This window comes from Callorhinus ursinus, unplaced genomic scaffold (assembly GCF_003265705.2).
Source record: "Callorhinus ursinus isolate GAN/ISIS: 27379988/994484 unplaced genomic scaffold, GSC_fseal_2.0 scaffold39, whole genome shotgun sequence".
Lineage (NCBI taxonomy): Eukaryota > Metazoa > Chordata > Mammalia > Carnivora > Otariidae > Callorhinus > Callorhinus ursinus.
In genome coordinates this window covers 3,133,744-3,148,689 of record NW_027397101.1, presented here as the reverse complement: position 1 = coordinate 3,148,689, position 14,946 = coordinate 3,133,744, and the positions used below count along the sequence as shown (strand labels likewise).

Below are 14,946 nucleotides of genomic sequence, written 5' to 3'. Positions count from 1 at the left end.
GCCCTCTAGCTCAGAGCTGAGCCTGATGACTTTTAAAGTTCTGGGCATTAAGCCCCACTGATTTTAAGAACCCAAGAAGCTAAACCCCTCTGGTTTTCAAAGCCGAATGTTTTGGGGATTCGTCTTCCTAGAGTAGGTCCTTTATGCCTCCATGTGGGGTCTGCTCCTCTCCCCTCTCTGTATCCTTGGTGTTCCTCACTCCCACAGACAGCCCCAAGGGTCCATTTAGCTTCTGACCATGTCTCTGCCCTTCCTACCCTCTTCCAATGTGGCCTCTTTATATTTAGCTGTGGAGAGTCTGTTCTGCCAGTCTTCACGTCATTTTCTGGGTTATTTACACTGATGTGGGTGTTATAAAGTATATCTGTGAAATGAGGTGAGCCTAGGATCCTCCTATTCTGCCATCTTCCCCAGAATCCCCTTAGTCCCTTGTTTCAATGGAGCGTATACACCAGTAGTATCTTCAAAAGCTTTTGGGAGATTAATTTTGAGACTTTAAATACTTACAATTTCTTTCTTCACAATTAAATGATAGTTTGAAACTAGGATTCAAGATTAGAAACCATCCCCCCACCCAAATTCTGAAAACATTGCTCCAACTTCTTTTAATCACAACTCTGAGATATAATCAACATATCATATAATTCATCTATTAAAATTGTACAATTTAGAGAATATAAATATCTCATTATAATGAGTTTTAAGAATCACAGTTGCTACCTATCAGCTAAAATGTTAACTCAGGGAGTACCTGGGTGGCTTAGGGGGGTTAAGTGTCTGCCTCTGGCTCAGGTCATGATCCCAGAGTCCTGGGATCAAGCCCTGCGTCAGGTGCCCTGCTCAGTGGAAAGCCTGCTTCTTCTTCACCCTCTGCCCCTTCCCCCCATTCATGCTCTCTATCGCAAATAAACAAAATCTTTAAAAAGAAATAAAAATAGGGGTGCCTGGGTGGCTCAGTCGTTAAGCATCTGCCTTTGGCTCAGGTCGTGATCACAGGGTCCTGGGATCGAGGCCCGCATTGGGCTCCCTGCTCAGCGGGAAGCCTGCTTCTCCCTCTCCCACTCCCCGTGCCTGTGTTCCCTCTCTGGCTCTTGCGGTCTCTCTTTCAAATAAATAAATAAAATATATATAAAAAAAAGAAATAAAAATAAAATGTTAACTCAGCTGCAACTCTTACAACAAAGGTACATTATTCCTTTCATTTTAAGAAATATTTCATAAATAAAATCTACCGTCAACAATGTGCCAAGCATCACAGAGATACACAAACAAGACAGTTCCTGGCCTAAAATACTGTTACAGAAAAACAAACAAGTAAACAACTGCAATGAGACCACAGAGGGTACAGGCCCAGTATTCAGGGAATACTATGTAATCAAGGTGATGATCTCTCAAAGGAGTAAAGGGGAGAGTTGATTAAAAAAGAGTGTACTGCTGACATCACAGAATGATCACTTGGCAGTAAATATTCAGAGCCCAAACAGTAAGATACAGGAGATGGTCAAGTTCTATAGTACAATTTTTGGTCTATAATATATTTAAAAGAAAGCATAGATACTATATAAGTTTATGGAGTAAAACATTCCAAGGTCCAAACAGATGGACTGACACATGAATTTTAGAACAAACCAAACTTTATATAATCTGGATGGGTAAGAAAAAAAAGAGTAGGAGTAAAAACAGACAATTACCTCCTTTTGTAGTATCATTCTGAGCCTGGATGCCATGATGCAATGAATTATGAATGGCAGAAAGAAGATCTGCTGCTTGAACCATCAATTTTTGAGCTTCTGCAACAGCACTGGTCTAGCAAATAAATCACCAAAAACATTCTTACATATTCTTTCACTGAAAGATATACATTAAATAGGAAAATCCTATAAACAATAATGAAATTAAATGTTGTAATGTCATCGGTTTTCACAAACTATTCACTTAATACAGGATGCTCAGATCCTGTTAGGATAGAAATTATTATTATTTTTAAAGATTTTATTTATTTAATTGACAGAGAGAGACACAGCAAGAGAGGGAACACAAGCAGAGGGAATGGGAGGGGGGAGAAGCAGGCCTCCTGCAGAGCAGGGAGCCTGATGCGGGCTTCAATCCCAGGACCCTGGGATCATGACCTGAGCCGAAGGCAGACACCCAACGACTGAGCCACCCAGGCGCCCCTAGAAATTATTTTTTTTACCCATTTCTATTCTTGTAGGAGCCATTAAAAAATAATAGGAAACATTTCTAGCTTGTTCTGTTCATCTTATATTTTAAAAAAAGAAAGGAAAAAAATTGAGTTGCAGTCAACTGGAAAATTTCAACATTTCTACTATGCCATTCATTAAGGTGAAATTAAAAAAAAAAACAGAAAAAAGAGACTTAGGAGTTAGATCAATGGTAAAGGTTGGATCTCTATTCACCCACTTCCTAATTATCCACAAATTAGTCTGTAATTGACTTGAATTAATGCAAATACACACGAAGAAAAAATATTCACCATCCAGGGCTTTTTTGGTTCTACACCAACAGTTAATTATTGAACTGAATGAAAGAAGAGGTCTACCTGAAATTCCCATTTTTGCTTTCTCCTTTTCAATTCACAAGACAGGACTACACACAAGCAATTTCAGTTTCTGTTATTGTACCAGTATTAAGTCTTATAAAATATTATTTTTATATATCAACAACAGACACAGATATGTTATGGAACAGAATGTAAATTCATGTGACTTTTTGAGAAAATTATTTAATATCTCTAATATCATATATATATAATATATAAAATATACCAAATGCTGAATGCTGTATATGTGTGATTGGAGGCGTTCCAATGGAAAAGTCTCAGAACTACTTCCAGTAACACACTATGTCCTGCCCCCCCAAAAAGCCCACTGAAATAGATTAAACGCTCTTACCTCTTTCTTAGTAAAGGCTATAAGCACTGTCAGTAACACTCGAGTGAATTTCACTCTGCTGAATACTGCTAAACACTGTTGATGCTAAAAAATAAGAAACCACTAAAAGTTAAAAGATGCAAAGTCTGTCAAAGGAATTTCATTTTAAAATATAGTATTTTAAGTCCTAAATTTCAATGCTAATAACTTACTATATTACAAACACCTTCACTTACAGTCTTTTAAATGCCTGAAAATGAGCTGCAGAAAATAAAACAAAGCCTGTTCTACTGAAATAGAAATATAAAGTAAAGCTTCTTTATCAATGGGATGGATTTTTTCTTAAGTAAAAAGTTAAGACTATTTTCTCAAAAACTGATTTAATTAACATTTTAAACAGAATTGATGAAAAGATGCTTTAAGCAGAGTCAGAAAATTAAGGATCCAGACAAAGGTTTAGTACTTTCCACACTGTTCAAGTTGTGGGTTTTGCCAAATTTTGACGTATCATCCGTAAAAAATAATTTTTCTTCCTACCTCACAGGAATATTGAAGAGCTTTGAAATCATGTATTTGAAAGAGCTGCATTATTATTCTATCAAAACAAATACAAGGGAAATAAAATCCCTTGCAATGTCCAACTTTTAAAGAAATACCTTAAAAAGGGCTTCCATAAATTATAACGCAGTTCATAAAACTACAACATTAAGAGGTAGACTTCTCTGATATTATCTACCAGAAAATAAGTTCAATTACTTCTAGTTCAACTTCTGGATCTCTTTCTTCTCCTTGTCGACTTCGAGTACTCTAAAATTTTAAAAAATGTGAATTAAAATAAACATAAACTTGCAGAAATATTAGCTTATACATATACAAGGTAAAGTGCTAAATTAATTTTTTGAGTATATGTAAGAATCTATTTTTAAGAAAAATATTTGGAAGAAAAAAGATCTAGTATTTATTTTCCTATTAATACTTATACAGAAAGTCCATTTTGATATAAATTATTAAAATCATACAGAATAAGGTATTATAAACATCAAAAGTCAACAATGAAATAAGGTAAGTACATGGCACATGGTACTTCCTTCTTTTTAAAAGGACGTATTAATTGAAACTCTTGATGCTCTCAAAACTAACCCTGTTAGAAAAAAATAGTAACCTTTATACAAATCACATCGTAAAGTCACATTGTAAATACTGATTGTTCTACACTAAAATGCAAAACCTCTTGCATGAGTAACAATATGACTGACTATTTTGACAACTATAGGGCAGTTACTACAAGAAGATCTGGCAGAAGATCTGGCTGTGCTGGCTGCCCTTCTGAGTGGCATGCCCTTCAGTAGACTCAGACAGTTTATTCTTTTAAGCTGTATTTCCTCACCTAAAACTAGGGCACTAGGTGCATTTTATTGCCTAATTCACTACTTAATTATAAATATCAACTAAGGCAATAATATAAAATTGCTTTGACAACCATGCTGTGTTATACAAGTATAGAAGAACAGCAGAAATGTAACTTTTTTCCTTTTTTTAAATCTCTATGAGAACCAAATCGTTAGGGTCTTCTGGCTGAAGGGTATCATTCATAGAAGTCATTCACCAGATTTGGGATACTGAGATTGTCCACTACATTGCAGACTTTGTAATAGCTGTGGAAGAAGATCGTCCTTACCTTTGAGGAGCTTAAAATTCTAGACTATGCTATTCTTAAAAAAGCATACTTATAATTCTAAAACACTGGCAAAAAATTGACTAATCTTCAAGGTTAAATTTTCAGTACTTGAAAAGGACATTAATTCACCAGAAACAACTGCTCTAGCTGTTTTCAAATGAATTGCAAAGAAGGCACAGCATATATAAAGGAAGCTGGTGGCCCTCCCTATAGTAGCTGTTTGTAATTAGCTAAAGGTAACTTGACATTTAGAAGAATGCAAAAATCCTATACCAAAGCAAATAGAAAAGAAATATACCTTTACTCTTCTTTGCATGTCATCCTCCACATCTTTTAGCATGCCTAGAAAGAGAGACAATGCTGAGCGAAATAAGTCAATCAGAGAAAGACATGTATTATATGACCTCACTGATATGAGGAATTCTTAATCTCAGGAAACAAACTGAGTGTTGCTGGAGTGGGGGTGGGGTGGGAGGGATGGGGTGGCTGGGTGATAGACATTGGGGAGGATATGTGCTATGGTGAGCGCTGTGAAGTGTGCAAGACTGTTGAATCACAGATCTGTACCTCTGAAACAAATAATGCAATATATGTTAAGGGAAAAAAAAAGAAGAAGATAGCAAGAGGGGAAGAATGAAGGGGGGAAATTGGAGGGGGAGATGAACCATGAGAGACGATGGACTCTGAAAAACAAACTGAGGGTTCTAAAGGGGAGGGGGTGGGGGGATGGGTTAGCCTGGTGACAGGTATTAAAGAGGGCACGTTCTGCATGGAGCACTGGGTGTTATGCACAAACAATGAATCATGGAACACTACATCACAAACTAATGATGTAATGTATGGTGATTAACATAACAATAAAATTTTAAAAAAAGAGAGACAATGAGTTTAAACAGGAAACAAATCCAAATACAAAACTTGTGTGTCATCTTATAAATTGTTTTACCTGTAACTCGAAGGTCTGTCACACTGTTAGCCATTTTAAATCCATAAGTCATTGATTGAAAATCTTCCTGTACAGGAAAGGAATAATTAGGCCCTTGAATAGTAGCAAAACCTTTCATTATATTCCTCTTACAAAATCACTATTTGCTAATATGAACATAGAATGAAATGTCATTCTGCTTGTCTAAATATTACTATCATACATCCACACTTTCCCTACAGTGTATCCTTAAAACACCATATTCTAATGCTATCTCCACCTTTAATCGTTTGCCCTTAGGCAATTTAAATACACTTGCATTTAGTATGTTCACTTGCAAAATACGGTTAATGCTAACAGTATCAGAAAGTAATAATTCCCACTTACAAAGTATTCTCACGTTCACAAGTGAACAGTAAATACACATTAATTACCGCTTGATAAGTTTGCAAGATTTATATAAGACTTTTACTTCAAAAATTATCAAATGCTTGTTTACACAGTTAGGCCACAAAAATTAAGCCTTCTCAAACAAAATTACTCAAAGTGATAGCAAAACATACTTCCACTTCAGCCCCACGTAAAGAAAAAATTATTCATACATACATGGATTCCCACCTGCAAAGTCATTTAAAATAGTGCCGAGACATTAACAAATTAAGTAGTTTGCTAGACTCACTTTGAAAACTGAATTTAGTATCATTTGGCTGATTCAATTAAGTTACAAGCTCTATTAAAAGAATGTTTCTGTTGTATTATAATTCTTATAAAAAGGTACATAGAAGCCCTAATACATTGGAATAATAGGCATTTATAGCAGTAGCCAGAGCTAGGGCAACATTTCTGTGGATTCTTAACAAAAACATGAGTACACAATCCATATCATGTACTATATGTTATGAACTGACAGAGAAAAAAAAAATGTCCCTGGGTTCAAAGAACTGTTGTTAGTGGTGTTATAGGACTCGGAGGATTGGGTCTCTTAAAAATCTCAGGTTGTGTTACAGAGCTATAAGCTTATCCTCTAGGCAAAGTTTATACTCTATCCCTACTTGGCCGCCAAATAGGATTCTTATGCTTTACACATCTAATAAGGAACTCTCCCAGTGTTTACCACATTGCTAAATGGTACCTCCATCCACCCACAGTTACTCTGGCTGAAAACCTACACTTCCAATTCCTCTAGTTTTCCTTTTTTTGTTTTGAAAGAGAGCGAGCGAGCAGGGGAGAGGGAGAAAGAGCATCTCAAGCAGACTCCATGCCCAGTGTGAAGTCTGATGCAGGGTTTGATCTCAAGACCCTAAGATCATGACCTCACCCAAAAGCGAGTTGGACACTTAACCGACTGAGCCACCCAGGCACCCCTCCTCTCATTTTCCTACGCCCTGTATCAAACCGTCAGAAAACCCAATAGGCTCAACCTTCAACGTCTCATTTAAGTTTAACTCCCACCTTTCAGTTATCTCTAGTGAAGTCACCACCCCCTCTCACTTCCACAGCTGCCTCCACACAGGTCACCCCCCCCCTCCCATGCTCATCCCTGCTACAATTTATTCACTGCCAGAAGCCAAAGAGATTGTTTTAAAATAAGTCATTTCACATCACCTCCTACTCAAAACCTTCCAGTTGTTTCCCTGCTCACAGGAAAATCCAAAACCCCACGTGAACAGAGGCCCACCACCAATTACCATGCAGCTCTGGCCTCCCTCTCCAACGTCCTTCTTGTCATCCATCAGACACATCAAACACCTTCTCTTCTCAGGACCTCTGTACTTGCTGACCCCTCCCCACAAAGTTTCTTCCTAAGATTTCCAGAGCCCCATCCCTCCCTATATTCTAGCTTCTGTTCCACTGTCAATTCCTCATAGAGGTTTGCCCTATGTATTCTAAAACAGCACCCTTCACCATTCTATATGCCCTGTCCCTGCTTCACTCTTCTTCACAGAACACCTGACATGATGTGTTTACTGACACACTATCTCTCCCAAGGAATGCAAAATCAATGACATCAAGGCTCTGTTGTTTTCAGTGCTTTATCTCCAGGTCTTAGAACTGTACCGGGCACAAAGTACTGTTAAAAAAAATATTTGTCCAGGCACCTGGGTGTTTTGGTAGGTTGGGTGACTGACTCTTGATCTCCAGGTCCTGAGTTCAAGCCCCATGTTAAAAAATAAAAAATAAAATGCTTTAAAAAAATTTAAAAAAAAAATCTGTCAAGTGAATGATGACCTACTATAGGGCAGGGCTGTGCCTGGTCATCTTCCTAAGTAGATCAGGTTGACTACAAGATACCTGGGGGACTGGGGAGACTATGGCAAGCTGGAGAATACACACTTCATGTAAAGGAAACAAGCCACTACCTATCCTATTGACTAATGAATGCAAAGCTAGTGTTTTTCAGAACAAAAAAATCTAATTTAATGTAAAATCCTCCAATTTTTAAAATGTTACTAATTTTTTAAAAATTAAGTAAGCCAATACTGTGAAGACAAAACACTCCAGTAAGTCCTATCTATGCACTGCTTTCCAGGAGGAGGCTAAGGAAAAGCATTTATATGACAGAATATCACAGGTCTGCATAATAGTCGCCTCAGTAACAAGAACTTAATCTAAGTCATTGGAGGACTGAAGCAGAGGAGTTATATAAACAGATGCTACCATTAAAAGATCACTCTTAAAAACCGTGTAGATTTAACAAGGATAAAAGCCAAGGTCAAACCAGGGAGACCAGATACGGGACACAAACCAAAAATGCAAGCAGGAGCTGACAGTGATTTGGATTGAGATTATAACTGGAAGCGATGAGAAGTTGTTGAAATCAGGATATATTGAAAAAGTAAAGCTAACGTGATGTGCCAATGAAGTGAATGTGGGGTATAAGGTAAGTTGTGCAATCAAGGATCATTTTTAGGTGTTTGGTCTGAGGAACTGGTATATGAAGGTACAATTTATTGAGATGGGGCAGACTTTCAGAAATGGAGTACAATTTTAGTTATGTTAAGTTTAGAATTTCTTTAGTTATCCAAGTGAAGATTTCAGGAAGGCACTTGTGTGAGTCTGAAAGTCAGGGGAGGAATCAGGAACAGAAATATAAATTTGGGCTTCATCAGCACAGAGTTGGTATTAAAAGGTGCAGAACTAGAGGACATCAACTGAAGCAGAAGTTATAGAAGAGCCCAGGAGTAGTTCCAGCCATCTAGAGAAGCAAGCACAAGAAATGGGGTAACCAGTGAGGAATAAAGAAAACCAAGAGACAGCTGTACCAGGAAGATGAGATGAAACTCTTTCAAAGAGAGGTCAACTGTGTCCAATGATACTGGTGGTTGGAGAGGGAGAGGTGAGAACAAGGGATTTAGCAAGACGGATATTATGGACCTTGTTAAGACCAACTTCTGTGCAGTTGTAGAAAAAGAATGTCTAATAGGAGGGTGAGAACAGATAGGAAAAATAAATATTAACAGCTCATTCAAGGAATTTTTTGCATTTCATACTAGATATAAGGAGCCATGGGATCAAGGGAACTGGGTTGCTTTAAACTGAATGATATTTAAGTATGTTTATATGCCAAAAGTATAATGTAGTAGGGAAGGAGACACTAATAATGCAATACAAAGAAGGGATAATGACTGCACAAGGCAAGAGGGGACAGAATCTAGAACACAAGAGGAGGCTGAGCTTGGATTATCAGGGTACTTACATTTTCACAAGACAGAAAGCAGATAATGTGGGTACCAACACAGGTTAGCATATGTGACTGAGAAGATGGGGTACATCGACCCACATCTGATTCAATCTAATATTTCATTAAGGTACAAGGTAAGCTGATAGAGAGGTGGGTTGGCAATGGAGGTGTGGAGAAGTAAAAGATGTGGAGAACTCACTGACAGGCTGTTAAAGAAAGCTTACCACAGAAGGACAGGGCTGTCTTTAGTGCTGAGCGCCCATCTGAAATTTGCAGTCCTAAAATTAAAGTGAGAATAGACACACAGATGTGGGTTTTCTCTAGCAGCCTTCTGCTGTTTGGGTGCAAGCAGCAAGTAGGCAGATGGTTGGAGTTTTGCCATATAAGTGACACATTATGATGAGATGAGAGGGGCAAGGGAGAAGGGTGTTTGAGAAAGAATGATTTCACCACTGGACCATGGAAATGAGGACACGACATAAGTAACAGAAAACTAAAGGAGCAGCATCTGGGAATTGGAGGTCTCTGTGGAACTGAAGGATACTAGGAGTTGGGGAATCAGAACAAGGAAATCAAAAAGTAAGTTGTAGCGATCAAAGGATAATATTTTGAAATCAAGAATTTGGAGGTGTAGACTAGTAAGGAAAATTTTCTCCTCACTTATTCATTTCTGAACCATTTTCATTCAGACCACACAATGAGGGCTGGTATGGGCCAGACACCCAGGAGTACAATGGCAAAATACAATCACAGCCACTAGGGTGATGAAGATGTCCTGAGGGGTAAAGCCCCATGTGCCTTACTGTATTTTACAATGTCTTTACAATACTGCCAAGATAATAACTGCAGAAAGTTATCTGGATACTCAGGATTCTATAAAACATGCAGCCCCACAAAGAAATTTGGAATAGTAAAACATCTACAATCATAAGTGTAGTAGAACACCCAATACCCGTACTAAATGTGATTCCAACCAAACCAGTGATCTTGACTGTACTAATAATGTAATATTCTAATAAAGTAAAATTTTTTTCAACCCCTTCTAAAACAATTACAGTATATCGGTTACAACTTATTACTGCTTTAAAAATTCATTTCACAATAAGTCAATCAGAGAAAGACATGTATCATATGACCTCACTGATATGAGGAATTCTTAATCTCAGGAAACAAACAGGGTTGCTGGAGTGGTGAGGGGTGGGAGGGACGGGGTGGCTGGATGATAGACATTGGGGAGGGTATGTGCTATGGTGAGCGCTGTGAATTGTGTAAGACTGTTGAATCACAGATCTGTACCTCTGAAACAAATAATGCAATATATGTTAAGAAAAAAAAAAGGATAGCAGGAGGGGAAGAATGAAGTGGGGTAAATCGGAGGAGGAGACAAACCATGAGAGACGATGGACTCTGAAAAACAAACTGAGGGTTCTAGAGGGGAGGGGGGTGGGGGGATGGGTTAGCCTGGTGATGGGTATTAAAGAGGGCACGTTCTGCGTGGAGCACTGGGTGTTATGCACAAACAATGGATCATGAAACACTACATCAAAAACTAATGGTGTAGTATGGTGATTAACATAACAATAAAAAATTTTAAAGGAAAAAAAATTCATTTCACAGATAAAGTAGTTTGCATAAAGATTTCAGATGCTCCTGAAATAACTTGATTCATTCAACTAAACCTGAGTACCTTCTACAGACTAGATACTGAGTAACACAATAAAGCTACAAGTAAGGGTAAAACATGCCCACAGATGATTCAGATTAAGACTTCAAACAATTTAAATGTCTACTAATAAGTGGCTTGTAATTCACTGTATATACAACGGAATACAAATGATAATAACAGCTAACATTATTAAGTACTTACTATGTGCCAGGCACTGCTCTAAACATTTTACTTGTATTAACTTCATTAACCCTCAAAATAATGCTCTGAGGTGGGGACTATTACAAACTATATTTTATAAATGAGGACACTGAGGCTTAGAAACTTAAATTCCCAAACACCACAAAGCATGTAAGTGAAATAGAAAGAACACAAACTTAGGTGATATCAATCCCCAGAGGCTGTACTTTTTAAACTTTCTTTTGAAAAAATTTCTGAATAAAAAATAGCACAGAGAAGTTCCATATTCCTCCCCCATATTCTTCAAATAACATTTTACCACATTTGCATTATCATTCTCTATACTTTTTCTTACACATTTGAGACTAAGCTATAGATTGTGATGCCCCCTTACCTCTAAATACTTCAGTGTGATTTCCCAAAACCATAAATCATTCTCTTACATAACCATGGTACAATGATCAAATTTGGAAATTCATATCTCTTGAATGTGGGGCATTTCCTTGGTCCTTATCTTTCATGCCCTGACATTTTGGAATAGTACAGGCCGAAGTTATTTTTAATGACTACATCCCTCAATATGGGTTTGCCTTATGTTTCTCCAAGATTAAATCCAATTTCTGTCATATTTAATAGGAATACCACAGAAGTGATGTTGTGTTCTTCTCATGGAGCATTGTATCTGGAAGCACATGATGCTGAACCGTCCCATTATTGGTGATATTAAGTCTGGCCATTTAGCTAAGGTGGTATCTGCCATGTTTCTTCACTGTAAACGAATCATTTTCCCTCTGTAATTAATATCTTGTGGGAAGATACTTGGAGGCTAGGTACAAATCCTGTGCTTGTTATACTTTTGTTTACTAGTTTTAGCATCCTTTAATAATTCTTGCCAGAAATATTCAAAACCTGTACTCTTAACATGAAGCTATGCAGCCAATAAAAAACAATGAGGTAGCTCTCTACCTACAATATATTGGTACATACAGAAATCTATTCTCTATTGTCTACAGAAAAAAGTTGCAAATAGTTTACATAATTCCATCATGTTAAGTAAAATACACATGTATACATATAGAAAATATTTGGAGAAATACACACCAAGTGTGTAACAGTGTTTACTCTTTGCCAGGCAAACCAGAACTTTTATAATTCATCTTTGTATTAAAAATATATTTGGTTGCAAAGAGGAGGAAAATCCAACTACAGTGACTTAAGTGATGCATACTTATATCATGCCAAATAACAGGAATATCAGAAGTAATCTTTCTGCTTCACCATCCTAAGCTCTGAGACTGTCTTAGATTTACATGTTGACAAAATGAAGCAGGACCTACCTCCAAATATCACATCTATGTTCCAAAAAAAAAAAAAAATGACAGGAGAAGGGGTACACCATAAGGGGTGCACCATACATTATTACTCAAACTGGCATACTACTGAGAGTAAAAGGGGATACTATTAAAAACTACACCAGGATAAAAGGTGCCAAGTAGGACTGTTCCATGCAAGCCAGTATGCAGGCACCAGCTGTTAACAGAAGAATGTGCTAAGAAGGGCAGAGAAAAAAACTGAAGTCTGTATGGGCAAGTCAGGAGACTGGGATCCAAGTCTAAAGATAAGTAGGACTTTTCCTTAAAAAGAAGAAAAGGCGTAAGAGCCAGGAGGAGCATCCTTAGTCTCCCTCCCACCCTCACCCTGCACAGCAAAGCAATATATGCCTGTCATTACAGGTGCAAATACCCAGTAGTATCTGCCGCAGTGCCTGGCACTAATTAAACAAATAAATTAATTAAACATATAAACAGTATCAGTCGAGGATACTTTTTTTAAAAGAGCCAGATAATATATATTTTCTGTTTTACAAGCCAGTGGTAAAATGGAGATAATTATGTAGGTACTTATATCACTACTTAAATGTAACTATTTAAAACACAAAAAAAACAGGGGCATCTGGGTGGCTCAGCTGGTTAAGCATCTACCTTTGGTTCAGGTATTGATCCCAGAGTCCTGGGATCAAGCCCTGTGTCAGGCTCCCTGCTCAGTGGGGAGTGTGCTTCTCCCTCTCCCTCTGCCCCCACACCCCCTGGCTTGTGCTCTCTCTCTCTGAAGTGAGTAAATAATCTTTAAAAAAAATTTAAAAATTTTTAAATTTTTTTTAAAAACACAAAAAACATTCTTAGCTCCAGGACCATAAAAAATATAGGCAACAGGCTGGGTAGGCCTGCAGGCTGTAGACTGCCAACCTTTGGTTCACAGGACTTCCTGAGGGTTTAGATGTGAGGTATGAGAGAAAGAGAAGAGTCAAGGATGACTCCAAAGTTTTTGTTCTGTACAACTAGAAGAACAGAGCTCCATTTGCTGAGATTGAGAAGACTACAGAAGGAAGAAGTTAGGAGGCAATGGGAAAATCAGCAGCTCCATTTTGGAAATGTGATGTCTGAGCTAGACATCCAAGCGAAAAATGTAGAATAGGCAGTAGCATGTGTGAGTCTGAGATTTAGGGAAGTCTATGAAGTCTAAGCTGAGGATACAAACTTAGGCTTCAGTAGCAGAGACAGAATTTAAGTCTATGAACCTGCATGAGATCATCAGGAGAATGAGTACAGAGAAGAGGTGTAAAGATAGGGCCTGAGCCACACCAGTGTTTAGAACTGTGCTGACCAATATGGCCAACACACAGCCAATTAAGGAGCACCTGAAATGTGGATAGTTCAAACCGAAATGTGCTGTAAGTGTAACATACACACCACACTTAGAATACTTGCTACAAAAAAAATGTAATTTTACATCTCATTAATTTTTATTTAAATTCAAGTTAGTTAACATATAGTGTATTATAGTTTCAGGGTAGAGTTTAGTGATTCATCAGTTGCATATAACACCCAGTGCTCATTACATCAAGTGCCCTCCTTAATGCCCATCACCCAGTTACCCCATCCCCCCACCCACTTCCCCTCCAGCAACCCTTTGTTCCCTATAGTTAAGAACCTCTTGGGGTGCCTGGGTTGCTCAATGAGTTAAGCGTCCAACTCTTGATTTCAGCTCAGGTCATAATCTCAGGATCTTATGATCAAGCCCCACATTGGGTTCTGTGCTCAGTGTGGCATCTACTTCTTGCCCTCTCTCTCTTCCCCTCCCCCTGCTTGAGCGCACATTCTCTAAATAAATCTTAAAAAAAAAAAAATCTCGGGGCGCCTGGTTGGCTCATTTGGTTAAGTGTCTGTCTTCAGCTCAGCTCATGATCCCACGATCCTGGGATCAAGTCCCGCATTGGGCTCCCTGCTCAGCAGGGAGTCTGCTTCTCCCTCTCCCACTCCCCCTGCTTGTGCTCACTCTCTCCGTGTCAAATAAATAAAACCTTAAAAAAAAAAGTCTCTTACGTTTTGCCTGTTTTTATCTTATTTTTCCTTCCCTTCCCCTATGTTCATCTGTATTGTTTCTTATAATTCAACATATGAGTGAAATCATATGGTATTTGTCTTTCTCTGACTTATTTCTCTGAGCATAATACACTCTAGTTCCATCCACATTGTTGCAAACAGCAAGATTTCATTCGTTTTGATGGCTGAGTAATATTCCATTGTACATATATATATATATACACACACACATACACACACACACATCTTTTTTTTTAAAAATTTTATTTTTATGTTAACCACCATATATTACATCATTAGTTTTTGGTGCAGTGTTCCATGATTCATTGTTTGTTCATAACACCCAGTGCTCCATGCAGAACGTGCCCTCCTCAATACCCATCACCAGGCTAACCCATCCCCCCACCCCCCTACCCTCTAGAACCCTCAGTTTGTTTTTCAGAGTCCATCATCTCTCATGGTTCGTCTCCCCCTCTGACATACTCCCCTTTTCTTCCTCTCCTGTTATCTTCTTCTTTTTCTTTTTTCTTAAAATATGTTG

The 14,946-nt window shown here is 38.0% G+C and overlaps 1 protein-coding gene across 7 annotated transcripts in view; it reads right to left on the bottom strand.

The window, feature by feature from the left end:
• Window positions 1–14,946, bottom strand: part of NAA35 (N-alpha-acetyltransferase 35, NatC auxiliary subunit) — a 107,470-nt gene that overhangs the window by 56,436 nt on the left and 36,088 nt on the right. For all 7 annotated transcript variants that reach the window (XM_025851625.2, XM_073880688.1, XM_025851627.2 and 4 more), the window contains 5 exons: window positions 5,516–5,582; window positions 4,868–4,911; window positions 3,648–3,698; window positions 2,913–2,996; window positions 1,692–1,806 (listed from right to left, as the gene is read on the bottom strand). In XM_025851625.2, coding sequence (XP_025707410.1) covers window positions 1,692–1,806; window positions 2,913–2,996; window positions 3,648–3,698; window positions 4,868–4,911; window positions 5,516–5,582 — 361 coding nt within the window. The remainder of the gene's footprint in view (window positions 1–1,691; window positions 1,807–2,912; window positions 2,997–3,647; window positions 3,699–4,867; window positions 4,912–5,515; window positions 5,583–14,946) is intronic.